Source organism: Mchenga conophoros, linkage group LG14, assembly GCF_057382185.1.
Source record: "Mchenga conophoros isolate Kocher_MC1m ecotype Shallow Benthic linkage group LG14, M_conophoros_male_GT1.1, whole genome shotgun sequence".
NCBI lineage: Eukaryota > Metazoa > Chordata > Actinopteri > Cichliformes > Cichlidae > Mchenga > Mchenga conophoros.
In genome coordinates this window covers 24,120,227-24,147,423 of record NC_140539.1, presented here as the reverse complement: position 1 = coordinate 24,147,423, position 27,197 = coordinate 24,120,227, and the positions used below count along the sequence as shown (strand labels likewise).

General features: G+C 40.9%; 1 protein-coding gene across 3 annotated transcripts; it reads left to right on the top strand.

Annotated features, from left to right (window-relative positions):
- Positions 1-54: 54 nt before the first annotated feature.
- LOC146559770 (uncharacterized) lies at positions 55-25,353 on the top strand. Of its 3 annotated transcripts, none has more exons than XM_085243490.1 (16): positions 55-315; positions 415-447; positions 1,137-1,182; positions 5,961-6,115; positions 9,123-9,257; positions 9,491-9,685; positions 9,955-10,017; positions 10,527-10,540; positions 10,948-10,970; positions 11,829-11,929; positions 13,214-13,305; positions 14,501-14,580; positions 22,110-22,269; positions 23,233-23,395; positions 23,521-23,574; positions 23,669-25,353. In XM_085243490.1, the coding sequence occupies exons 1-16, from the start codon at positions 288-290 to the stop codon at positions 23,917-23,919; spliced, it is 1,593 nt and encodes a 530-aa protein (XP_085099616.1). In that variant the 5' UTR covers positions 55-287; the 3' UTR covers positions 23,920-25,353. The 3 variants fall into 3 exon arrangements, with proteins under 3 accessions (XP_085099616.1, XP_085099615.1, XP_085099617.1); XM_085243489.1 differs by having other exon boundaries at positions 14,354-14,580; XM_085243491.1 differs by lacking the exon at positions 5,961-6,115 and having other exon boundaries at positions 271-315; positions 14,354-14,580.
- Positions 25,354-27,197: the final 1,844 nt, after the last annotated feature.

Sequence of the window (27,197 nt, the reverse complement as noted above, 5' to 3'; positions counted from 1 at the left end):
CCTCAGAAACGTAGGGTGCCCTTACTCGCAGCAAATGAGCGGGAGTAAAAAAAATGCATATTTTCCCCAATCATGCTGCACTTTCAGAAGTTTTACAAATGAATATTGCAGTGGAGGTTCTTTTTTTTCCCTTTTCTTTTCTTTTTTTTTAATCAACCCTGACATCATGCCCTGGCATGATATTAGGGTTATTTTTAGTCACAAGGGAGGCGTGGTCTTAAAAGTATTTAAGCAGCTGTTTGCCTCTTCTTCTGCATCTCAGTGTCAGATAACCAAAAGGCTCCCAGATGATTCCGTTTTGGACTCTCGGATTTGGTAGGCGAATTTCCCACCTTTACTGAAATAGATTTTGAATAATTTGAATAATTTATTTTTCTTAACTTTACAGTAATTCTTATCTGCCTGTTCTTTCAGTTTGTTTAATTATTGACTTCAGCACTGCTCATGGTAAGTAGGTTTTATTTTTATTTATTTATTTAATGAGCTCAGAATAAAGGGCCACTGATGTTTGTTGTGAGCTTGCCTGTGTTAAAGAAAGTGGAGATAAAACAAAGCACCATGTGTAATTTAAAATGTAAATCATATACTCATTAAATTAAAGCATTATTATTTTAAAAATAAATGCTCTTTGTTTATGTGTAAAGCCTATTTAATCTATTTGAAATATTAATTTAACTAAATCTGAGTAAGCGGTGAGTGGATGCTTAGAGGGGGCTTTTTTTTTTCTTTTTTTATGAAAGAATTTCATGAAAGTACACAGAAAAGGTTTCCATAGCCAGGTACCAAACTATTATTATTGTTGGGTTTTTGCTTTGTGTTTTTCACTTGTTTTTCAGTTGTGTTTGCAAACCTTTGTCGGGAATGCGCTGCCTGTGTTTCGTCATAAGATAATAATTTACAGGGGCGTTATAGAAAAGTGAAAGGTAATTGATTTGGCAGAGAGTTATGCGTGTATGCGGTACACTGATACTGTACTCGTCTCTAAAGAAGAACTGTGGGGCGTTTTTGTTTTTCACCTTTTAAAGTCTGAACAATGCTGAATGTATTATATTCGTTTAGAACACCTGCTGACATATTAACACGTTTTAGCTTGTTAATGCCATGACTCACACCTTTGACTTTGCATCTGTTGGCAGAGCCTGCAGTTGGAGAAAATGCAGCCTCCAAAAACCACTGTTCTCGGTAAGTCGACTCTTTCTCAATTGTTTCTCAAAAGTTGTGTTAAAACAACCCCCCCAAAAAGTGATGTATTTCGACCATTATTAGGTCAAGCACTGACCTGGCGGCTCAGGGAACCCATGACGATTATGATGTTCCTCAGAAGAATAGGATAAACAAATAAGGGGGGTGAGGGGGCGGGGGGAGTCCAGCATCAATAAATATATAGTGTTCAAGTTAAAAGTTTAACTACTAAATAGACAAACAAGTAAATTATACATTTCACATCACATTGGTGTAAAGTGACTGTTGGACCAGGACTGGTTCATAAAGTATTTCTGAAAATTTCTCTGGAGCACATTTCAGTAAACTAAAGTAATCTAAACACAAGACACTGGAAATAGGAAACTATCAGAATCAGGGGCGGAGCGGGGGGGGTGGCTTACTGGGCTTAAGCACGGGTTGATTTTTCAGAAGCCCAGGGTCTTTTGGAGTGTAATCTTTTCATAGTTAGATGCCTGGCTGACACTGTATAAAACAAAAACTTCACACAATATTCGAAGCACATAGTGCACACATCGGGAATTTACGACTGTGCGTAAATCCCCCCTAATATTGGTATGATCCGAGCTCAGACACTAAGCGGGGCGGGGCAGCTGCTGCCTGCGAGTGCGCTGTTAGAGAAACGCAGCCAGGCAGACAGAGGAGAACTGAAGTTCGACCAGGTACCAAAGAAAATCATTCGTACTGTACAAATAATGTAAATATGACGGTGTATCATGAAAGATTGATATCCAACTGATCACTTGACCAATATTACGTTACTTGCTCTTCGAGTGAATCAACAAATAATTAATAAATCAGTTTCAGTAATGTACTGATATACAAGAATGGACATAAGGGGCTTCTTTCAAAGAAAAAACTCTGGTAGTATTTTATATATTATGCTTTGGATGTTGTTCAGTATATTTCTGTGCAAAACAAGAGGAATTTCAATACACAGCAGTATATTCACAGTTTAAACCAGATATTTACATACACTTTATGGAAAACACAAGAACATTTTTTTACTGTACATCATCAATTTAGAGTAAACTTGTTTTGTTTTGGTTAAATAAATATTGAAATATCTTTTGAATTAGTTAAATGTCAGAATAAAGAGAGACAGAGCAGTCTATTTTTATCACTTTCATCAAATTTAGGAGTACATATACACTAAGTTTATTGTTAATTAATAAGAAAACTCCAGACGATTCCATTCTGAGCTGAAGAAGCTTCTGATAGGTTAGTAGAGTCCATGTGAGTAAATTGGTGGCACACCTGTGGATGCATATAAGGCAAAACACAGAGCCTGTTTCTTTGAAATGGGAAAATTAAGAGATGTCAACAAAAACACCAGGAAAAGAAATGGTAAATGGCCTGTATTTATATAGCGCTTTACTAGTCCCTAAGGACCCCAAAGTGCTTTACATATCCAGTCATCCACACATTCACACACTGGTGATGGCAGCTACATTGTAGCCACAGCCACCCTGGGGCGCACTGACAGAGGCGAGGCTGCCGGACACTGGCGCCACCGGGCCCTCTGACCACCACCAGTAGGCAACGGGTGAAGTGTCTTGCCCAAGGACACAACTGTCCAAGCCAGGGCTCGAACCGGCAACCTTCCGATTGCAAGGCAAACTCCCAACTCTTGAGCCACGATCGCCCGCTAGAACTGTGGAGCTCCATAAGTGTGGCTCAATTATGAATACAATTTGGTGCCATTTGCAATTAAGAAATACAGATAGTTTCTCTCTTTACTCTTAAAGTTAACAAATATGTTTTTTATATTTATCAATCTAAAAAAAATAAACATTTAGTCTGATTTGATGTTACAATTAAAAAAGTGTTTTTATCTCAAGAGTAAGTAAATATCTGGTTTCAACTGTATATTTGATGATTGTCAGCACAAAGAGGGAGAGAGAGGAACAGAGATGGAACAAGAGCAGGTGAGACACACATGTTAGTCAAATGGTTGTTTACCAAAAGTATCACCGTATCATAGGTACTCATGTATCTCGTACCTAGTGTTTCTTTTTAGGTTTGTTATTTTTCAAATTCTATATTTATTAAGTTGTGCAGGCTTGTTTCAAAGGAGCTTGCAAAGAAAAGCGTCTGGACTTCTTTGAGTTGCTTGAAGACGTTTCACCTCTCATCCGAGAAGCTTCTTCAGTTCTAAGGTCAAATGGTGGAGAGTCCCAGATATAAACCTAGTGGGAGTAACTCCCCACAGAGGGACAAAAGGACCCCCTGATGATCCTCTAATCGCCTGAGCCAAGGTGTGAAACTGGGTGTGGGTCACAATCAGCCAGAGTTTCGGGTGAGTTCATTGTGAAACCTGGCCCCACCTTATCATGCGAATTCCTGAGGTCAGATGGCTCAGGATGTGAGTGGGCGTTAAGGCGTCTGGGAAGGGATCTCAAAACTGGATTATAGATGGCAGAGAGTTGGTGTCGTAAACCACCGCCTCTGTTCAAAGATGGTCGCTCACAGTGGACATAGATGGCTTCTTTCACTCCTCTTTCAAACCATCTGTCCTCTCTGTCCAAAATGTGAACGTTGGCATCCTCGAAAGAGTGTCCTTTATCCTTAAGATGCAGATGGACTGCTGAGTCTTGTCCTGTGGAGGTGGCTCTTCTGTGTTGTGCCATGCGCTTGCAGGCTTGTTTGCACAACAAGGCTAAATGTTTGCACAACAAGGCTAAATGTTTGCACAACAAGGCTAAATAATTATATAAACTTTTTTCAATCTAAATATTGTACTTTGGTAGAATTAAAAAATAAGTGTAGTGCAGGTCTATGATGATTTTTAGTGCTACTATCATCTAGTTCTGATTGTGGTTCTGTCTTGGTTAAGTCCTCAGTAGTCCTGGTTTTGAACTGTTGTAGTCCTGTTTTAATTCCGGATCAGTTCTGGGTCTGGTTGAATTGGGGTTTAGTCCTCGTGTCTTGATACAGCCCCGACTTTGTTCTGCCTTGCTGCTTAATTAAAAAACTAGTTTAAGGTGATACGTGATATGTGATATATATTTTTCCTATATGAAGTCATTCTTTTTTGAACAAAACTCAAAACAGAGCCCATTAATCTTTTTCATTCATTTCTACCCCCCCCCCCCCCCAAAAAAAAAAAAAAAATTCCCACATGCATACTACCCTTTATGGCTAAGCCCCGGGTGTTTCAAATGTTTGGCTCCGCCTCTGCTGCAAACAGGCAGAGATGTGTGTTATGAAACCCACAGGCATCAAACTCACCTGACTGAACAGAGAGCAACCTTAGTTTATTGGCCAATCTTTTACACACACACAGCAACTTCCAACATGGCAACCTATCCACCTCTCATCCAGCAGTCCACCTTTATATACTCTTAGACCACGCCTTCTCAATTCAAACTGGCCTATGACAGAATCCCTCCAGAGAGGAGGAAAGAAAAACAAAGAAGATTAGTTTTCCTAAAATGATCATTTACTTGTCAAAATGAAGCAGACATGTCATATATACATACAGAATTTAAAGGTCATTTCACATTTCAAATTACTTTGAAGTTCTGCAAATGGTTGAGCAACCAAGCACCTACTCTTCCTAGCTCACATCCTATAAAAAAGCTGCCTTTTTTATAGGATTTTCGGGCTTCCTGAGAAGCTAGAATTATGGGCAGGTTGTGGGGCATCAAATACTAATTTCACTTAATGTTATGTAAATCAATTTATGACATTTATGTAAAGTTTGTTTTCTGGATTATTGACTTAACCCTTCATGGTATACATTCAGCAAGTTGCTGGGAACATTCTTCAGAGATTTTGGTGAATAATGACTTGATAACGTCAAACATTTGCTGCAGATATCTCTTTGAAAGAGATCTCTTTCAATCACATCCCAAAGGTGCTCTGTTGGATTGAGAACTGGTGACTGCGCTAGTCATTTAAGTACAGTGAGCTTGTCATGTTCAAAAAACTAGTTTGATATGGTTTGAGACTCATCAGAATATTTTGTCAGTCTTCTGTTTTCCAATTTTAGTGAGTCCTGAATTCTAGTTTCAGTTTCCTGTTCCTAGCTGACAGGAGGAGCAGGCGTGCTCTGCTTAAAGGTTTGACATGTTATGTTCAGAGATGTTTTTCTGCATATCTTGTTTCTTGGTTGTAACAAGTTGTGATTTCAGTTTCTGAAATAGTCAGAACAGACTCTCCAGCATCAACAACCATTCCATGTTCATAGTCACTTCAGTTTCAACTATCAGCAGGTTTTCTTGAGCATGTCTACATGTCTAAATGCTCTGAGTCGCTCCCTTTTAATTAGGTGATTGGATATTAGCATTAAAAAGGAGCAGAACGAGTATACTTAATGAAATAGATAGTGAGTGTAAATGCACTGCTGTTGACATACAGTTATAGATTCTTTTTCTTTTTTTGACAGCTCCCTTTAGGAGTTGCAAAAACTGATCATCTTCCTCCATCTCACCCTATCTCTTCTATCCTCTTCTATCACACCAGCCCTCTGCATTTCCTCCTTCAATATATTCACAAATCTAATCTGGGATCTTTTCCTCTTGCCTGACAGCTTCATATTTAACATTCTTTATCCTTTGTCCAATATATCCTGCGTGCATTCTCTTCTTCACCTCCGCCACCTGCACTGTCTATTGCTTTTGATTTAAACTTGTTTACCTTCACCAAATCTACTCTTATGTTATAATGTTATGTATGTGGAATAGAAATGAGTGACAGGGATAATATCCTGGGTTTTGTTATCTGTGCTTTTTTAGAAAAGACTGCAATGGAACACAGTATGACATCCAGGAGGCTGCTTGCTGTGAAAACAAACTTCATCCAGGTTCAAATCTGTTTTGTTGTGGAAAGGAGCCTTACAATCCTGCTACAGCCACTTGTTGTAAAGTTCAACATGGAAAGATCATCACAGGTAATGAATTTGTGAATTAGCTAACTAAAAGCCAATGTTAATTTGACTTTGTAAATGTGAAAGAACCAGAGTGACTGAATGTAAAGAAGCAGCTTCAGTGTTTTACTGGTTTGTTGTTTTCATTTACGCTTCAGGAATCAGAACGGTCTCTTTAAACTCCTGTTTTGGTAGCTGCAGTTTGCAGAGATGTTAAATTGCACTGCTTGAGATTAAAAAGGTTAATATTAATACTTTACAAATTAAACTTGCAGATGATTGTATAAACTTCCTACTTTGGTTTGAAAAGCTACATTACGTTTAACCCCCTTACCCAATCAGCAATGACTTTGATTCAACTTGAAGCATATATATTGTGCTTTATAAGACAAGAAACATCCATGTAGCAGCCCTTGGCATCAAGAACGACAGAAGAGTCTCTAACGGGTGCAGCCATTTATTTCCTCACCACACACGGCTCATTCTCTGGACGTTGAGCACCGTGAAAACTATAAAATAAGAAAAAATTGATACCCGTACAGTACCTTTTGAACTATAACAATGAGCAATAACAACAATGAGCTTAAGTTAATTCAGGCAAGTTCAAACAAGTAATTCTGAGATATACAGTCACAGATTAAATAAAACAAAAGGGGTTACTTCAAACAGCATCAAGGGATTACACAGTTCAGTTAAATAAAATATAACAACAGATCATCTCTCATCACATACCTCAGTCCGCTTGCCAAGGGTGCAAAACTCCGGTAAACACTTAAACACTTCGGCCCATTTCTCATGGGGTGCTGCTAGCTTGCATGACACACATGTCTAGCTAAAAAATAGCACATGGATGTAAGTAACGTAAATACAGAATAAAAAGGTTTTCAGATAGCTCACAATACAAACGCAGCAACATACCTTACATTAGAAACACACTTATCATACTTATCAAAGTATTATCGTAACTTACATGGACTTTGTTCAACTTATTCCTGCCGCGACAGACTGCTCTATACGCGTTACGGGGCATGCCTCTGAGCACATCTGTCCTTCGTGCGACTGCGCATACAGTTCCGACAACCCCCGCAAGGATGACTTATGGTACAGATCAGCGGTTCATTACAATCCAAATATAGAAGACAACCACATCTAAATTTTAAGAGTCTGCCAAAAAAATATTCATCATTGATCGATCCATCTGCTAGCGCTTAGTGTTAGATGTTTCAATTTATTTACGGGGTTAGGGTTCGGCAGAAGAAGTTTATTTTCGTTTTTCGTTAAGTCATTCTTGCATTCTTCCATTTCTTTCTTATAATGGTTGTAGTACATGAAGAAATACAACAAAAGATTAAAAATTTATCGTCACAGTTTTCATCCAGCCCATAATTTATTCCAAGCAAGAGATTTTAAGCTCAAATATAAGAAACACCTACCGGGCAAGGCAAGGCAAGGCAAATTTATTTGTATAGCACAATTCAACAACAAGGTGATTCAAAGTGCTTTACAGAGACATTAGAAACAAAAACAAATAAAAAGCATGATTTAAAATTGATTAAAACAAGCAAACAAACAAACTAACTAAACACACACATTTCACACCTGTTCGCGCGATCTGAACCCTTATCGTAAGGGGAGCTACCAGTCCTTCTGTGGACGAGCTACTTTCTATTTTAAATTCCCTGAATTTAAAATACTCTCTAGACCCAGTCTAGACCTAGTTGGGGAGCTACCCAGAGCTCTAAACCCACTTAACAAACAAACAAACAAACAAACAAACAAACAAACAAACAAACAAACAAACAAACAAACAAAACAGTATATAAAATCAAAACAGATAAAATCAGAACAGTAGATAAAATCAGTAGTTAATGTAAGTTTTGACCGGGATACGTTTAGACTAAGGAGCTTGGAAAGAAAAAGCGTCTGGACAGAGGGACAAAAGGACCCCTGATGATCCTCTACCTAATCACCTGAGCCAAGGTGTGAAAATGGGTGTGGGTCACAATCAGCCAGGGTTTTGGGTGAGCTCATTGTGAAACCTGGCCCCATCCTATCATGTGATTTCTTGAGGTCAGATGGCCCAGGATGTGAGTGGGCGTTAAGGCGTCTGGGAAGGGAACTCAAAACTGGATTAAAGATGGCAGAAAGTTGGTGTCGTAAACCACTGCCTCTGTTCAAAGATGGTCGCTCACAGTGGACGCAAATGGCTTCTTTCAATCCTCTTTCAAACCATCTGTCCTCTCTGTCCAAAATGTGAACGTTAGCATCCTCGAAAGAGTGACCTTTGTCCTTAAGATGCAGATGGACTGCTGAGTCTTGTCCTGTGGAGGTGGCTCTTCTATGTTGTGCCATGCGCTTGTGAAGTGGCTGTTTGGTCTCTCCAATGTAGAGGTCTGGGCATTCCTCGCTGCACTGTACAGCATACACCACATTGTTACGTTTGTGTTTAGGAGTTTTGTCTTTCGGGTGAACCAGTTTCTATCTGAGTGTGTTGCTGGGTCTGAAGTACACTGGGATGTCGTGCTTGGAGAAAACTCTCCCGAGTTTCTCAGATACACCAGCTACATAGGGGATGACAATGTTGTTGCGTCTGTCTTTCTTATCCTCCCTCGCTGGTGTCTGATCTTCTTTTCTGTGCATCTTTGCTGATTGTGACCAACACCCGCTTTCACACCTTGGCTCATGTGATTAGGTAGAGGATCATCAGGGGGTCCTTTGTCCCTCTTTGGGGGGAAACTCCCACTGGGTTTAAATCTGGGACTCTCCACCATTTGACCCTTAGAACTGAAGAAGCTTCTTGGATGAGAGGTGAAACGTCTTCAAGCAACTCAAAGAAGTCCAGACGCTTTTCTTTCCAAGCTCCTCAGACTACGATGACCTATCTGACTGAGAACCTTCACAGACAGATACTTTTAGATTCAACTGTTTGCTTCTTTAAACTTCTGAACTTCCTTGCAGTGATTTCATTACCATAAACCACTCGCCATAACAAATTTTCTGTTGTTTACAATAAGTTATCTTGTTTTTACAGCTAGTATTACTCAGGGTCTGAGTGAGAAGGCGTCCAAGTGCTGTGACCTGAAGGCCTACAACCCAGTCAATGAAATATGTTGTCAATCATCCATCATATCAAAACCTGGACCAATGGCTGAATGCTGTGGTAAAGGTGAGCAGACACACAGTTGGAAAAGAAGACTAAATTACATCTTCATTACAAATCATTGCTGTCAGTGAAATGTTATTAATTAAACACAGAAACATTATTGTTTTTTCAGTAGAACAATTTTACAATTCTGTGAAATGTACTCCATTCAAACATTTTGAGGATACTGGAGCAGCTTCTCAGTTGAGTTATATTTGAAGTAAAAATTTTAAAAATGACAATGATCTTTTCCACAGATGTTTTTGATAAGGACAAACAGTTGTGTTGTGGTCCAGCTGATAATAAGACAATTCTGGTGAGGAATTCCCGTCACCATGAGTGCTGCGGTCACAGCCAGTATGACACTGAGACTCAGTGCTGCTGTTCAAATGAGGAGAAGTTGGAGATACAATCGAAGGATTCACCCTGCTGTGTCAGGAATTTCACTCCAGGTCAGCTCAGTACATAATAGCATGTCATACTTTGCTGAATGGATTTCATGACATTTTTTTGTAGTTTGAGTCCAACTTTACATATCAGTCTTTAGGTATGTCAAACTGTATGTATGGTTACATTTGCTAAAAAAGAAAAAAAAAGAGCTTTCGATTAGTTTGCTTGCAGCAAATTTTCCTTTTTCCATTTTCCTTTGGATGGTTAAAGGAAGCTTATGCTAATTACTGTGAGTGAAGCCTGTATGTTGACTTTGTCTTTCCCTCTACAGGCCTTTCAAGTGGAAATACCAACTTCAACAAACCATCACCAAAGAATGGAAGTTGTGGTGAAGGTGAGTAGAGCTGATAAGACCTTATAATCCTGAATGAAAAAGCAGTCTTTAATGGATATCATTTATGAAAAACATGTAAACCGAGCATTTAGTTTAAAGAGGTGATCATTTACTGAGATTAACATATTTAATCTAAAAAACAGAGATTCCACAGAGATTTACAATATGGAAAATAAGTTGTGTTGTGGTCCAAATAATGATAAAAAGATCCTGACAAGGAAGTCCAGAGATCATGTGTGCTGTCATCATGGCCAGTTCAACGTCAAAACTGAGTGCTGCTGTTATAAGAATCATAGTGCTGAAGTACAGTTGACGAATTTGTCTTGCTGTGAGTCAACTATATTTTAATATCAGAACTTGTCATTTATTTTTAACAAAATAAAAACCTAAACACTTATCATACCACACTGTGATTCTCAAATTAAGTATAGTACTTTTATAGGGGTTTTATAGGGGTTTTTGTTTGTTTGTTTTGGTTAATGAAAACTCTTTGTGCTTTATATCCACAGGTATGAAACAGAAGGTAGGTGTTGTGTTTCTTGGGAAGTCCAGGGGACCTCTGGAAGTAACAATAAAAATGTCAAGTTTGAAAAAAGGGACAAGGAGGCAAATCAGGAATAAAATCCTATTTTTTAAAATTAATTATTAAACAGAAATCTGTTTGTGTGTGTGTGTGTGTGTGTGTGTGTGTGTGTGTGTGGGGGGGGGTACAATTAGTGTCAGGGTTACAATTAGGTTATGGTTAAGTTTAGACTAAGGGTTATGATTAGGCGTTTATTTTTGATGAGTAGGGTAAGCGGCTAGGGAAAGCATTATGTCAACGAGATACCCCACGAAGATATGAAAACAAGACTCTCCCTCTCTGTGTGTGTGTGTGTGTGTGTGTGTGTGTGTGTGTGTGTGTGTTAAATCTTTTATTTTATCTTTCAGATATTCAAGCTCCAACCCAAATGGTAAGTTAATGAAAACGTTTGGTTGTGGTTCCTCGTTTTTCTTTTCTTTTCTTTTGTTTATTTGTCTCTTTTAATTCTATGTTGTTGTACTTTTTTCAACATGTTCAAAATAAAAAGTTTTAATCAATCAATATAGTTCCACTTTATATACCGTCAGTGCACTTTACATAGTTAAGAACCTTATACAGATAGAAACTCAGCAAGCCCTTTTGAGCAAGCTTTAGTGTGAATGAAACACTCCACTGAAAGATGTACAATCATGCAGGTAACTTACAGACATAACACAAAGTATGACTATTTTACAAAGTAGCAAAGGATTGTTTTGACTATTCATTTAATTTTCTTTATATTCTCAAACGGTCAAAAAAATTAAGTTCAGGTTTTTTGGAGTTAAGAAAGTTAAGAAGTTTTCTGTTTTCCACATTGTTTCGCTTTGTTTTTGCTCCCTGATTACTTTCACTTATACATGATGGTTAAGTTTAGACACTAAAATATTTGGTTAGGTTTGGGAATACATTTTTTGTTTGTTTATTTCGGTCAGAATGTATGTCTTTACAATAACCTGAAAGATTAAAAATAATGCTTAGGACACTTAGGAGATCCTTTCCATTTCCACTGACTCCCAAAAAAATATAACTATAGCATGATTGGAGGTCAAGGATTAGAAACCAACCAAACTTCTAGAAAATCATTAAATCCATTACTGCACTGAAATGTGCATAAAATTTGAATATAAGTTGTGCAGCCTACATTATAAAACAAATTGTTTCCATACTTCTTTTCTTTTCTTTTTTTTTAAATTTAATGTGATATGGACTGTTTTGTGTTGATTGTTGCCTGTTTTACACACATCCACAGCACTGAACCAAACACACATCTCTGTGGGTCGTCGTGTTACAATCCAAAGCAAAATCGTTGCTGTGAGAGTAACCACAAGCCTCACTCACTCGACAACTCAGGTGTCACTATCTATTTGTTTGTTTGCCTTTGTTTTGTAGTTGTTTTGGTTGTTACTACTGTATTACATCACTCTGTGGTGTATGTAGTATGTAGCTATGTAGTAGAGTAAGTTGAACAAGTAACCTCACCCCAACAAGGCAGTTAGAGCTGAGTGAGCAATTGTTTCTTTGTCATGTTTGTCTTATGTGTATCATTGTAAAAAAACAAAGAATTACTTGAACGCGTCATTTGTTTCTGTGGTACTTATAATTTTGGAAAATACCTCTAGAGGTAAACAGTTAAAACAAAAGAAAGAAGATTGTTTTAAAGAACCTTTAGTGGATTTAGTGGAATGTAGTATTGAGAATGCAAACCGACATGATACCCAAAGAAGCAGTAGCAGCAAAACATAAAAAGAAGGATTTTACCTTCCTACCTGTGTTTGACATATTCATCCACCCCCCTTCTACAATCAGCTGAGCCATGCTCTAGGATTTCTAGCCTTTTTTTTTTTTTTTGGTCCAAGTTAACAAACTATGAGATCACAATAATGTGATTTTGTCATGATCATTCTTGTAGGAACTTGCATTGATAGTCATGAAACATTACTATGTTATTGTAGCAACAACAGGAAGAAGAAATTGCTCATATAATTATCAGTTATTATACACATTCTTGAGCTTATTCCAGCTCTTGACAGGTCACGGGTCTAATGGTAAATTAAGAGATAAATGGTAAATGGTAAATGGCCTGCATTTGTATAGCGCTTTTCTAGTCCCTAAGGACCCCAAAGCGCTTCACACTACATTCAGTCATTCACCCATTCACACACACATTCACACACTGGCGATGGCAAGCTACGTTGTAGCCACAGCTGCCCTGGGGCGCACTGACAGAGGCGAGGCTGCCGGACACTGGCGCCACCGTGCCCTCTGACCACCACCAGTAGGCAAACATGGGGTTAGTATCTTGCCCAAGGATATTTGGCATGCAGCCAGGAGGCAGCCTGGGATCGAACCACCGACCTTCTGATTAGTGGCTGATCTGCTCTGCCACCTGAGCTACAGCCATGACTATGCAAGAAATAAGAGGGGGGAAATCAGAAGAAGTCTGGGTGTCTGTCTGAACTCGTTCATTGTTAGCGGAAATCAAAAAGTGTAACAATGTTTTTACATCACTTGAAATTCAGGACTGTTCAAAGGATGTGAAAACACATAAGCTCTGACTTCAAAGAGTGAATGAGTTAAAACTTGCTCGCTATATCTCCTTTCTCCTCTTTCTATTCTCTAAACCACCCTGTTTAGGTCAAAGGAAGGCCACAGCTACAGTGTATAACCCACATACTCAGGTCTGCTGCGATGGACGTGTATCTCCGTGGAAGCCTTGGATCGATCAGGTAATGTACTAATTGCTCCCCAGCCCCTACAGGGAAAAATGATCAAACCACCATTTCCACTGAAAGTTGAAAATCTAAAGCACTGTTTTACTGAAGCAGAAAAATGTTTGAAAGCATACATACCTTTTATTATTAAATTCAATCATATAGCTTTACAATGTAGAAAGTTGGCAAGAGTGCTACTCTTTGACAACAGAATTCAGAGGTCCAGGCCACTGCTTTCACACAGTGCCAGAGGCTGGATTCTATCTCTGTTTTCTACGTGTAAAATTCCCTTAACACCGTCCGTGTCACAAGCAATGATGGGAACTCAAGCGCAGAGCAGAGTTCAGTCCCAAAAACAGAGTTTTTGTTTTTACACAATCACCAGGTGCAGAATATTTACAGTGGAGGAAATGCGGGGTTCCTAGGGTCCAGGGGGAAAATCCGGGAAGGGGAAGCTCTCTCATACACGCTCTCTTCTTCACACACGTCCACACAGCGGGTAGTTTATGGGTCCGGGAAAACTATTCATAAGAGAGATTGGTTAAGCAAAATCACAGATTTACACACAAAAGTTCACTGAGGCTAGAGTCTCACTAACGTGTCTTGCACAATCATCCAGTGATGAGACTGTCTGCGTCCTGGCTTTAAATGGCAAACACATAATGGCAGCCTGATGGGCAATAGGTGTGTGGACCAAGGGCGGGAGCCCGCAGAGAGCTCCGCCCATGCAGCAGGGCAAGAGAAAGAGAGAGTAAACAAAAACACATGTAACCTTGCGGGGCCGGCCGGGCAGACACGGGGACCATGATAGTCCGTATTCATTACTGCCAATGCAAAAGGATCAAAAGTCTGGTAAGGCTAAAAGACTGTAGAAACATAATGCATGGATGTTACATGTATGTAATGCAGAATTTTCGCAAGTGTTTTATGTTCTTAATTTGCATTTTTCATCTGTTTTTTCTTCATAACTCATGCATTTCTCTGTTTAGCTTTGAATGTGTAAACTAGAGAGTCTGGTTGTGTCTGCTTGCACAGTTTACTGTATTATATCTGATTCTTCAAGTGCTGTGGAGAGACGCCGTATGGCTCGGCACAACGTGGAGTTCTGTGTTGTAATAAGAGCTTGTACGAGGGCAGAGATGATGGAGAGGAATGTTCAGAGATGGGTATTCCTTACAACCCGGCTAAAGGGACCATGTGTTGTTCTCAGTTTCACGGCAGCCCAGGACAACACTGCTGTGGGATAGAAATTTACCAGCCTCATACTGAGATCTGCTGCAATGGACACAGGTGATTGTGTGCATGTGTTCTGTTTACTTGCTTTACATTGGGGTCAAAGGAGCTTGCAAAGAAAAGCGTCTGGACTTCTTTAAGTTACTTGAAGATGTTTCACCTCTCATCCGAGAAGCTTCTTCAGTTCTAAGGTCAAATGGTGGAGAGTCCCAGATATAAACCTAGTGGGAGTTTCCCCCCACAGAGGGACAAAAGGACCCCCTGATGATCCTCTAATCGCCTGAGCCAAGGTGTGAAACTGGGTGTGGGTAACAATCAGCCAGAGTTTCGGGTGAGTTCATTGTGAAACCTGGCCCCACCTTATCATGCGAATTCCTGAGATCAGATGGCCCAGGATGTGAGTGGGCGTTAAGGCGTCTGGGAAGGGATCTCAAAACTGGATTATAGATGGCAGAGAGTTGGTGTCGTAAACCACCGCCTCTTTTCAAAGATGGTCGCTCACAGTGGACATAGATGGCTTCTTTCACTCCTCTTTCAAACCATCTGTCCTCTCTGTCCAAAATGTGAACATGTGAATTATTGACCGCCTTACATATCACCGCCTTTACCCAGGGGATGCCATACCCTGCATTTACGGACTTCCTAAAATCCACAAGGAAGCTGTCCCACTCAGACCCATAGTCAGTAGCATAAACTCAGCCACTTATAACATTGCTAAACACCTTGCTACCATCCTTGCTCCTCTCGTGGGGAACACCCCACACCACATCAAGAACTCCACCGACTTCACCGACAAGGTCCAGAAACTTACCCTGGATCCAGATGAAACCATGGTGTCCTTTGATGTAGTCTCTCTCTTCACTTGCATACCCACCACGGAGGCCGTGGAGACTGTCAGAAAACGACTACAAGAAGACAGCTCCTTGGAGGACAGGACCAACTTCACACCCGATCAGATTTGCACACCGTTAGACCTCTGCCTCACCACTACATATTTCAAATACAACGAAGGCTTTTACAGACAAAAACATGGCTGTGCTATGGGCTCCCCCGTGTCACCTATTGTAGCCAACCTTTACATGGAGGAAGTGGAAAGGAAGGCTCTTGGCTCTTTCAAAGGAAGAGTACCCAGCCACTGGTACAGATATGTAGACGACACCTGGGTCAAAATCAAGACACAAGAAGTGGAATCCTTCACTGCGCACATTAACGCTGTGGATAAAAACATCAAGTTCACCAGGGAAGACACAAAGGATAACTGTTTGCCTTTCCTGGACTGCGCTGTGCACATTTTTTTTTTTTTTTTTTGCCTGTCCCGTTTGGCTCTTTTGCCATCAGAATTGTTGTCTAAAGGCAAAGAAAGATGCCCAACGGATTTACTTTACCAAATTGACCATCCCAGCCTTGCCATAATGGTCCATTTGATTCACCTTTTATTGTTTATTTTATTTTCACTTACTGAATATGGGACAGACTTGACTGGGGGAAAGAAGGGGAGAAGAAAGAGGGAAAGAGAAACAGCTGAGAAGAGGGACGGGGGAGAAGGGCAAAAACCAAAAACCAACAGAATGAGCAGAAAAAGAAAAAAAAGAAGAAAAAAAGAAAAAAAAATGCATATATCAATCACCTGGGTCACCTGCTGAGAAAGAAAAAAGAAAACAAGCAGAAGAGAACAAGAGTGATAGAATAAACAACATCACAATGATATATGGGAATATGACAGTAAATACTAAATATTAAACATTATTGTGCAGCACATAAGATCAACAGAACACAGTGTGCTTTGAGGTAGGAGCCAAAAAGGGTGTAGTTTGTGGGTGTGATCACCCGTGTGTACACCTGTGAGCATGGACGCGTTTGTTTTTTGTTTTTTAAAAGGTTCCTTCATGTAATGATCTGCTAGAGGGTGTGGGGGGGCCACAGCCCCGTCCTCCAGGGCATGAAGCAGGTATGGAGGAGATCAAAACTCCAGACATCCAGAGGCCCCCAGAACACAAGAGACCAAGGAAGACCAACAGAGGGGCAGCCGCGCCACTGTCCCAGAAAGAGCTGAGGAGAGTCCCAGATGAGGGCTCACTCAGCAGCCGCGGAGCAGAAGCCAGGGGGAGTTGCAGTGACGCGCCCGTGAGCTCCGCCGGCAGCCAGCCGTGCCTGAGTGACCGAGCCCCAGGCCGAGAGGCCGGGGGCACCCCACCTCCGAAGTGGCCCGAGCAAGCCCCAGGCTCCAGGCCGCCAAGGAGTGAGCCGGTGTGTACCTGGACGCCCATCCCCGGACACAAAGAACCACCAACGCACCGATGTCTGAGGGAGTCCGCCACTGGCAGGGGAAGTGGTGGTAGGGGGAGATAGGCCTCCATACCTTGGAGGGCCTAAGATGTCCCCAGAGAGGTGGCGCCTGACACCCAACCTGACATATAGACACAGAAATACAGGCACACACATTTACAAACATCCATTCCCACCCTCATGCTCTCATATACACTTACTCCACACTCAACCAACGTGGAGACAGACATAAAGAGACGCTGTACACACGATCACACTCCCCAAGTGTACTCTAAGCCCCGGGTCTAGGTACCCTTGCCCCTGGAGGGGGGGAACTGCACCCAGACCCAGGTGGTGTTACCCTTTTCCCTGCGGTGGGGGGAGGCAGACCGCCCCGACTCCGCAGCAGCAGGGAGGCCCCACACTCCAGACCGCAGTCGGACGGCCAACTCCTCCTCCTAGCCCCCCCGCTCCAGCAGGTCGCAGAGAATGGGGGTGAGAGAAGACTCCAAACCTCCCTCCACCCGCTCATTGTAGTGTTGATGCATGTGTGTTCTAAGGTGCATTTAAAACCCAGGAGGGCATGGAGCTACCTGCCAGAGAGCAGCAGGTAAGCACATGGTCCCTCCTTCTGGCCCTCAATGTCTACGTGTATTTAACATTGAGAGGTGGGCAACGACGCCAGGGGCGAGGTGTACACCCTGATGGTACTTTGGATTCCGTGTATCGTGCCCACCCCCAAGATCCTATATGTATGTGTAATGAGAGTGTGAGTAATGTGAATGTCTAAGTTGTGGGATAAAATTGAGGCAGAGGCAGCCAGAAGGGGACGGGGGGGGGGGGGGGGGGTGGCCTCCTCTGCACCCTGGTGACATACCCCTACTCCAAGGTCCTGCATGTGTGGGTGGTTGTGGTGGAGCGGGAAGAGGGAGGCAGCTGGAGATGGGGAGGGAAGGAAGGGAGGGGCAAGTGACCCCTCCCTGGGGTCAGCGGGGGAGCTGGCCCCAGGGAGGGGTCACTTGCCCCTCCCTTCCTTCCGGAGGGTCGCGGAGTAGGCACCCCATACTCCGCGACCCACCAGGGAAAGGGGGCCCATCCCCATCCAGACCGGGGCCCAGCGCAGCAGCGCCTCCCGGCCCCACAGAGCCCAGGACAGTCCACCCAACCCCACCACAGAGAAAACTGCACCCACCCCACCATCCACTCTTCTTCCAGACTACATAAGACAATAAACACCCAGGCTGAGATCTTCCTCCACCTCTCCTGTATCTCCCCCTCCTGTAGAGAGAGCCCCTGAGGAGAGGAAAGCTCCTGCAAGATGTGACAATCTTCCCCACCAGTTGAAGAGCCCCCCAGGCGGCTCGATGCACCGGCGGCACCCTGCTCCAGGGCTGGGCCCCCATGCACCCACCCGCCCACAACCCCGGCAACACACCAACCAGGACCCAAGCCCCCGAGGCCCGGCCCGGGCCCCAGCCCAGAGACGGAGCGCCCCCAGAACCTCACGCCCATCCCGGACCCACCCAGGGGCAGCCAGGCTACCAGGTCAGTAACCCACGTCCGTCAGCACAGACCCTCCCCTAGTCCCGCTGCACGCAGCCGCGAGGAAACAGTCACCTGAGAGCCAACAGAGCCCCTAACCGGACATGACCGCTACCCCGGGTTGAGCCCCCCAAGGAAAATGCCTCCAGGGAACCCCCCGACGCCCTAAGCCTGTCCCTACCCCCACACCAATCACAACAGTGAAGGCGGGACCAAACTATGACCCCCCCACCCCCACTAGGTGATGGAACTGATCAAAGGAGCCCAGAGCAATTGATCTGATGTGGTGGCAGAGGCTGTATCAAGACTAATGTAATCTAATAGATAATTTCTATATTGGTTAGAATTAAGATTATTTTTATTTTTCCAGTTCATGAGGACAGTTTTCTTGGCTATGCATAGGGCAGTGAAAACCATATGGGCGATATTCTTTTCTGAAGTGACATTATCTAAGCTGCCCAACAAACACACTAAGGGGGAAGTTGGAATGTTACATTTCAGACACTTCGATAAGTCTTCACATATCTCGCGCCAAAACTTCTGAACTGGTGGACAGAACCAAAGAGCGTGGATATAATTGTCCGGTGAATTGGTTTGGCAGTGTGAGCAGTTGTTGGTAGACGTAAAGCCCATCTTGAATATCCGATGACCTGTATAGTGCACTCTATGTAATATTTTGTATTGAATTAATTGAAGACTGGGATTTCTAATTAGATGAAAGGTTTTTAAGCAAATCTGAGACCAGAAGTTTAGGTCTAAGTTAACTGATAAATCCGCTTCCCATTTTGCAATAGGAAGTGATATTGATTCATCTGTTTTAGAAAGCATTCTGTATATTTTGGATAGTAATTTGGGGGTTTTAAGAGTAAGAAATTGAACCACACTTGGTGGTGTTTGTAGTTCAACTTGACCCGGTTTAAATTTCTTTTTTACTATGGATTTAATTTGTTGATATTCTAAAAATCTTTTCTTGTTGATCCCATATTGTGTAACTAGTCTGTCAAATGAAATAAATTCTGTTCCTTCTAGTATATGTTCTAAATATTTGATTCCTTTACCACTCCAATCTGAAAAGTTTATCATATTATTGTTTTGTAATATGTCAGGGTTGTTCCAGATAGGTGTACGTTTGCATGGGATTAATGAAGACGCTGTCAATTCTCTTCAATGTGCACAGCGCACATTGAAGAGAATGGCAACCTCAACATCGAAGTTTACCGGAAGCCCACACACACGGACCAGTACCTCCTGTTCGACTCCCATCACCCTCTGGAACACAAACTTGGAGTAATTAGGACCCTACACCACCGGGCAGAACATGTTCCCTCTAAGCCTGAAGGAAAAAAGAAGGAACACACACATGTAAAGGAAGCACTCAAAACGTGCGGCTATCCTAAATGGGCGTTCTTAAAGTCAGCAAAGAGGCACAGAAAAGAAGATCAGACACCAGCGAGGGAGGATAAGAAAGACAGACGCAACAACATTTTCATCCCCTATGTAGCTGGTGTATCAGAGAAACTCAGGAGAGTTTTCTCCAAGCACGACATCCCAGTCTATTTCAGACCCAGCAACACACTCAGACAAAAACTGGTTCACCCGAAAGACAAAACGCCTAAACACAGACTTAACAATGTGGTGTATGCTGTACAGTGCAGCGAGGAATGCTCAGACCTCTACATTGGAGAGACCAAACAGCCACTTCACAAGCGCATGGCACAACATAGAAGAGCCACCTCCACAGGACAAGACTCAGCAGTCCATCTGCATCTTAAGGATAAAGGACACTCTTTCGAGGATGCCAATGTTCACATTTTGGACAGAGAGGACAGATGGTTTGAAAGAGGAGTGAAAGAAGCCATCTATGTCCACTGTGAGCGACCATCTTTGAACAGAGGTGGGGGTTTACGACACCAACTCTCTGCCATCTATAATCCAGTTTTGAGATCCCTCCCCAGACACCTTAACGCCCACTCACATCCTGGGCCACCTGATCTCAGGAATTCGCATGATAAGGTGGGGCCAGGTTTCACAATGAACTCACCCGAAAATCTGGCTGATTGGGACCCACACCCAGTTTCACACCTTGGCTCAGGCGATTAGAGGATCATCGGGGGGTCCTTTTGTCCCTCTGTGGGGGGAAACTCCCACTAGGTTTATATCTGGGACTCTCCACCATTTGACCTTAGAACTGAAGAAGCTTCTCGGATGAGAGGTGAAACATCTTCAAGTAACTTAAAGAAGTCCAGACGCTTTTCTTTGCAAGCTCCTTTGACTATGATGGCCTGGATGACTGAGAACCTTCACAGACATATTGCTTTACATTGCTGATAAAATTCACTGAAAAGGGATTTCTTCTTTTGTTTTATCTGATTAGTATCTAATGGCTCCTGTTTTGAATTTAGTCAGTCAGAGCAGCTGGGAGCATGGAAACTAGTTTAATGTATTGTCTTCTGAGTGAGAGAGAGAGAGAAGAGAAGTAGAATGAAACATTTTTCATAGCTGATGATTTCATATGGTTTCTAAGACACACAGACAGTTGCGTAACAAACTTTTCCCTGCCTTCGTTTGGTTCCCAGGACTCTTAAAATACATTTCTTTCAGTCTGTGTGGTGTCTCATTGTGTTCCGTGTCTTGTTTCTGTGTGGTCATGACTCATCTTAGAGCTAAAGTATTTAGCTATTGCATCATTAAGTATTTTGCAATTTGAAGTGACACATTTGAATTTAATATATAGATTATTGCCCAACTCACCAGGTATTTTTACTCAGGATTCACTTTTATGGTTATGTCTGTTGGAGTTGAACTGGTTGACTTTTTGGCTGCTCTTGAGTCTGTTTCCAGTTGCAGTAGCTGTCAAAGTGCATTTGGTATAAATGCATTCTATGTAGACAATGACTGAGAGCTTAAAGTGGAGCTCTGATGTTCTGCTTTCAGTGCACAGCTTGTGTAAAGACTGTTAAATGAAGAAGTTAGCTTCCAGAATGACATCCAACACTATACATAAAGACTCTGTCACAGGATAACCCATGCCTCTTGAGGACTAAGACTGAGTATGGCCCACAAAACACTAAGATGGCAATTTCTATTGTTTTATATCTAGCCGAAAGAATAGAGTTGTCTCAGTGAATGTGACACTAATGCTGCTGTGAACCACTTCTTTATTAGTTTGTTTCAAGTGGTAAGTAGGTTAGATAAAATACATATTTCTGGTAATGTTAGCATTTCCCAAGTCATCATCTTCATACTATAACATAATTGTGCAGGGGGCCTATGCATTCAAAACTATTTATTGCAAAGTTAAATTGTCAGTATTGACAATTCAACTTATCTGGGATGTTTGAGGTTTACTCTGTAAACCTCAAACAGGAAAACAGTAAACAGGTTTACTCTGTTCCATAATGCAATCCACTTTGGAGATCCAGACTGCCAAACAGGCAATGATAAGTTCCAAGCCCCTTTATAGTAGGGGGGATTGGGATCTTACCAGGTAAGCCTTTTAGAGTTTCATGTAGTTGATTTATAGTTTTCCATAGTTTTTTTTTTTTTTTTTAAATCTTAAGTTTGTTGACACAAGTTTCTTCATTGGTTGTTCATTCCACTAACCTGGTAATCACATTTTTTTGTAAATGAACTGCATGCAAGAATTCCAGCCTCAAAGTGTGTTTCCTCCATTTCATCTGTTGCCTCCTTACAGACTCATCTAACTCAGCCTCTTACAAACATAATTATTTATTTTTGTCCTTATTTGATATTAATGTGTCCCGCTGTTTTCCAACCAGACATCTGAAATCAGAAAACATTCACTGCTGTGGGGTCAAAGCCTACAACATTAAAGACCCACAGATGAAGTGCTGTGCAGGAACACTGTACAATCTGACATCATTAGACAAGCATGGAGGGGATGCGCAGTGCTGCGGATCCATTCTGCAAAAGCCACAGGTAGAATTAGTAATGATGATGAAAATCTGTTGTTTGTTCATCTTATTCGTGTATTCCACTGTATTATGTCATTAGATTTAACACAGCTAAGTTGGCCTCCCTGTCCCATAACTTTTCACACTGTGTGTCTTGTTTACAGTGGCCTATCATTGTTAAAGCGCCTCTTTCTGACTGGTGCCTTCTGCCTCTTGGTGTCATATCAAAATGACGCATAAACCATGATTTGACCAATATGAAAATGGAAAAAATAAACAACTGTTGAAAAGTTAGATTTCTTGAGCTTTTTAACTATCTCAGAGTCCTGTCTGTAATTTTGAAGCAACATGAATAACACTGGTAAAGTAGAGAAACTGATATGGGCCTGAGGGGTAAACAGGAAACCGCAACTCTCTCTCTAACTGCATAACTCTGCATAACTGAACTACAAATCAAAAATATATTTAACTTAAGCACAGTCAGCATAAAGTGAATGAAAACAGCATGATGTAACAAGTGACTCATCACTGGAGCTACTTGGCCAACTGTTAAAAACTTTTCATAAACATTTAGCGGCTTTTTTAAAGCAGATTAATCATCTTCTGTGTACATTTTATGATTCCTTCTGCAAAAGCTAGAGTCACAACAATTCGGTAGAGATTATTAGCAAAAGAAGCCATTCTAATCTGAACCAGCAATAATTATCAGGGTTGATGAACCATTCTAATCACTTCCTTTCAAATGCTTCATCTCTCTATCTTGAAACTGTTTGCTGGAGGTATTTACTGTATATTTGACAGTCAGACTGACTTTAGTCAAAGTAATATTTTCTATTAATCTCCAAAAATGTGCCTGATACCAGCTCTGTATCAACATTACAGGCTGAAGTTGACTTTATGGCTTGCCTGAACTAACACAGTGTTCAATGAGTCCAATCAATCATGCTTTTATTTAACATAAAATGCTATATATCTTTTCAAAAACCAGGACATTTGCTGCTCAAATGAGGACAAAGAGGTGCTCTACTCTGCCAAGACAGGGTTCAGATGCTGTGGTCACCTTTACTATAACACCACCCTGTGGTCATGCTGTGCTGGGGGGCTGAGAAGAATCCATGAACCAGGACAGGATCAGAGAAAGATGATTAATGGTCTGTTGTGTCTGATGAGCTGTTCTCTCACAAAGTTTATCTTCAGTGTATGTCATATTATCTCAATGCCTCAGCCCAGATTCTGTATTTAACCAATAATGCACCTACAATGTTCTTTTTTTTAGGATCCAGACTTCTATCTGTGGATAATCTGAACAAAATCGATCTTTGCAAAGAAAGTAAGATATCATCTGTTATTTAGATTTTTTTTAAATATCAGAACAAATGCTGTTTACAAGTATATGTAAAGTACTTGTGTGTCTCATTGTTTAGTGCACATTGGGACTGTGGAAAGTGTGTCGCTGCAGAGCATTGTGTTCAGGAGTGTGCTGAAGGTCCATGGGATGGAGGCCAAAGTGAAAGCTCTGCCTTTGCCTTACATCCTGGAAAGAGATGATCGCTGCAGCTCCCCTAAACTGATTGCTGGGAAGACCTACTACTTTAACAAAGTTAATGTTTTCATTGATTTCAATCATGACTCTGTTCTTCAGTCACTCCATTTCATTATTTCCAAATGTTCATGACTAGTCACCACTGGCTGATGTATACGTGGTCAGTGTGGATCTGTTACTCTCGTCTTTGAAGTTCTTTTTTCCCCACATATTTACTCACAGTGTTGGCTTTATCACTCAAAAAAGTAATTAATTACAAATTACATTACACTGGTTAACATTATTTTACAAAGTAATTTGTTACCATATTTATTATGGTTGCATTGCAACCTAATATACTAACCCCAAATCGCTCTCCGATTCACCCATCACAGTGTGAATGTTAGCTCGAACTTAAACACAGGAAGAAGTCGTTGTATGAATGTGTGAATGAGGGATGCTATATAAAGCGCTTTGAGTGCTCAGGTAGGGTAGAAAAGTGTTATATAGAAGAACCTGTCCATTTATCAGTAGTATACAATACTTCACATGATGTGTTGTGCCTGTGTCCAGCCAAACCATGTTGCTCTGTTGTTTAACACATCCCAAGATGTCGTATCACAGACAGAATTTAGGTACTTTAAGTAAAGAAAACAAAAGACAACGTAGCTTTTCACTTCAGTTTTACGGGGATTCACATTGTAGTGATTCACACAACTTGACAATAATCAATACTGTAACACAGCAAGCTGGTGCACAATGTTGTTGCTCAAATCTAAATTTGAACAAAATCTAAATGTAACTTTGTTTCTTGCACTGAACTAAAATATAAGTGACAACTGTTTGCACGTCCTTGAACCATACAACTGAATACTTGCAGTAAAGTCCATGATGTACTGTGATTGTTAATTCTAATGAATGATAAACACTTAGTGCCAATATCAAGAATACAAATATGTTAGAAGGACCCACTAAAAATTCCATGAATTTCTGTTTCTTTGAATGTGATTCATGTAAAATAGTTGTGGAAATGGTAAGGATAGGTATGGGAATTTAAGAATGGTAAGGAATTTAGTAAGGATTTGAGGGACATTTAAGCTATAAGCAAACATAAACACTGCCTGCTTGATTTAGTGCCTTGTTGTTAATATAATATATTGCATAGTTATATTGTAAATGTTTAATATTTGACCGGACCTATTGTCCTTTAAGGATTCAAATAAATAAATACAAACATTTATTTAACCTGCTTTGTTTTCTCTTGTATTCAAATAGCTTCCTGTTACTAAAAAGCAATGTGAGCAAGCAATCTAAAAGGTCTAAAATGATCTACACAACCCTGTGTGTCTCCTTCAGTATCAGTTTAGCTTTTTCCCATTTTAGTTTCATTGTAGTTGTGTATGCTTTCCCAATGTCTGCCAATAAAGCTGTGGCATTTTGAGTTTATCCCTCGTGTCTGCGTTTGGCTCCTTCTCCTGCCTGCACACAGCTGAATCTTGGCATAAAGTTGTTAAGTGTATAAATACAACTGGCGGGATTGCCCCAATGAGTAATTGCATAGACGTTCACTGTGTATGTTTTTCCTTCCTTGCAAGTAAAATATATACGTGTTGAAATTCACTACTCTGTGTGTCTTACTTCACAAGATTTTTTTTTCTAAAAGATTCCTAAAATTCCTAAATACATTTTTTAAAGATTATTTTTATTTCACTTTTTGTACTGGATGCCAAAGTAGAAACGATTTATAAATAAATTAATGCATATTTTGTGTGCAACTTTTAGAAAGACAAATATGTTCACCTTCAGACAGTCTCTATATTGAAATGATCCACTCTCTTTTAGCACTGTTTTTTCTTTCTCTATAAAGCTGGTTGTTTTAGAGCAGCCCCCAGTTCTCAGGACCACAGACTGTCCTCAGCAATTTCTAACAACGTGTTCCGTCTTTATATCAGAAGCACGATTCTCCTTCAGCTGCCTCTCACTGGTTTGAATTGTGAGGCTTTTCAAATCAATGGGAGGCAGAAAGAAACTCGCTCCTTCAGCCTCATCATGGGATTGACTTGATGTACGAAAACATAGCCAGTTTGTTTTAATAGTCATCAGTGTAATCTACCAAAACTGACTTTGATTAATGAGTTACAAATGAGAACCCCACGATAGCGCAGTTGGTGTAAGTGTAAGATCAGGTTTTGCAGATCTAGGATCAAGCTGATGCTCTGTTGTACCAAAACAAACTTTTTTCAAGCCAAATGAATAAATAATAATTATAATAGCTTATTTATTTATTCATTTATTTTTCGGACTTGCATTTAAAGGAGCTGACAACAGAAATTTAGGTATCACTTTCTGTTTATATTATGTTATAACTAAGACTATTATTTCACTTTATAATAATAATAAAAATTATAATAACTATTATTATTATTACTTTCTGAAATTAGTGTGCCACTTACATTTCATACACATGTTCCTTTATATAACAACAATAATATATAATTATATTTGTATACATTCGTATTTGGGGTCTGGTCTCTCTCTTTCTCGCTCTATCTGTCCCTTGCTTCCTTTCCCTCTCTCTTCTCCTTCTGTTCCCTGGGTTTCGTCTGTCTGCACCATACTTCCTGTTTTAGTTTGACAGGCTCGTGCCCTGTGTGTTCCATGTTCCGCTTTGCTTCCCCTGTCTCCTCATTTGATTGTGTTCAGTCGTTCAGTCCTGAACTTTATCAAAAGAGTATGGCTTCATGCATCCTAGCTAATTAGGTTCATATCTTTGGTTAAATAGTGTGAATGTACAACACATTTGCGCCTAACCATTTAATTGCGTTATATAGATATGCTAAACATAAGAGCTCTGTTTATTATTATGTTGTGTCTCAGAAAAAAAGCACAAAAAAGGTGCAGCATTCAGAATGAAGACACTTTAATACTGTGGCTACTTCTTAAACTATTACATTCATATCAACTTCTAGGTTAAATCTGGTATACTTGTCAAATAAAGTTAATAAAGTAATCAGGTATGTCGTGTGACATTACCAAAACTGTTATCAGATTACAAATTGTCTCTTGACTCACCGGAGTCTTAGCCTACAGGTACCACATAGCAGAAATTGCCTGCTGCATTCCGTATTGGCCTCTGTGTCATTACGCCCTAACATCTTCAGTCCTGGCTTATGCAACTAGCATTTTCCAAAGAAGATAAAATGCAGGCTCTATCATGTAAAGAGCAATAAGTACACAAAGCGGGTAGAAACAAGCAGTTTCCCTGCAGGCTCCGGGATAGGCAGAGTATGAGTCTTTCTTCATTGTCATATGCAGAAGTTGTGGGCTGATGTCACTCTTTAGCTGTGTCACAATTCAGGGTCTGCACGCTTGAAGTACGCGCACTACGTACGGTGCGTACTATAAGTACGAGAAGTGCGGAAGTGAGAGGC

Coding starts and splice junctions, on each gene's coding strand:
- LOC146559770 (XM_085243489.1), top strand. CDS start 288: ATGATTCCGTTTTGGACTCTCGGATTTG. Junction 316..414: donor GTTTTGGACTCTCGGATTTG/GTAGGCGAATTT, acceptor CTGTTCTTTCAG/TTTGTTTAATTATTGACTTC. Junction 6,116..9,122: donor ACATGGAAAGATCATCACAG/GTAATGAATTTG, acceptor TTGTTTTTACAG/CTAGTATTACTCAGGGTCTG.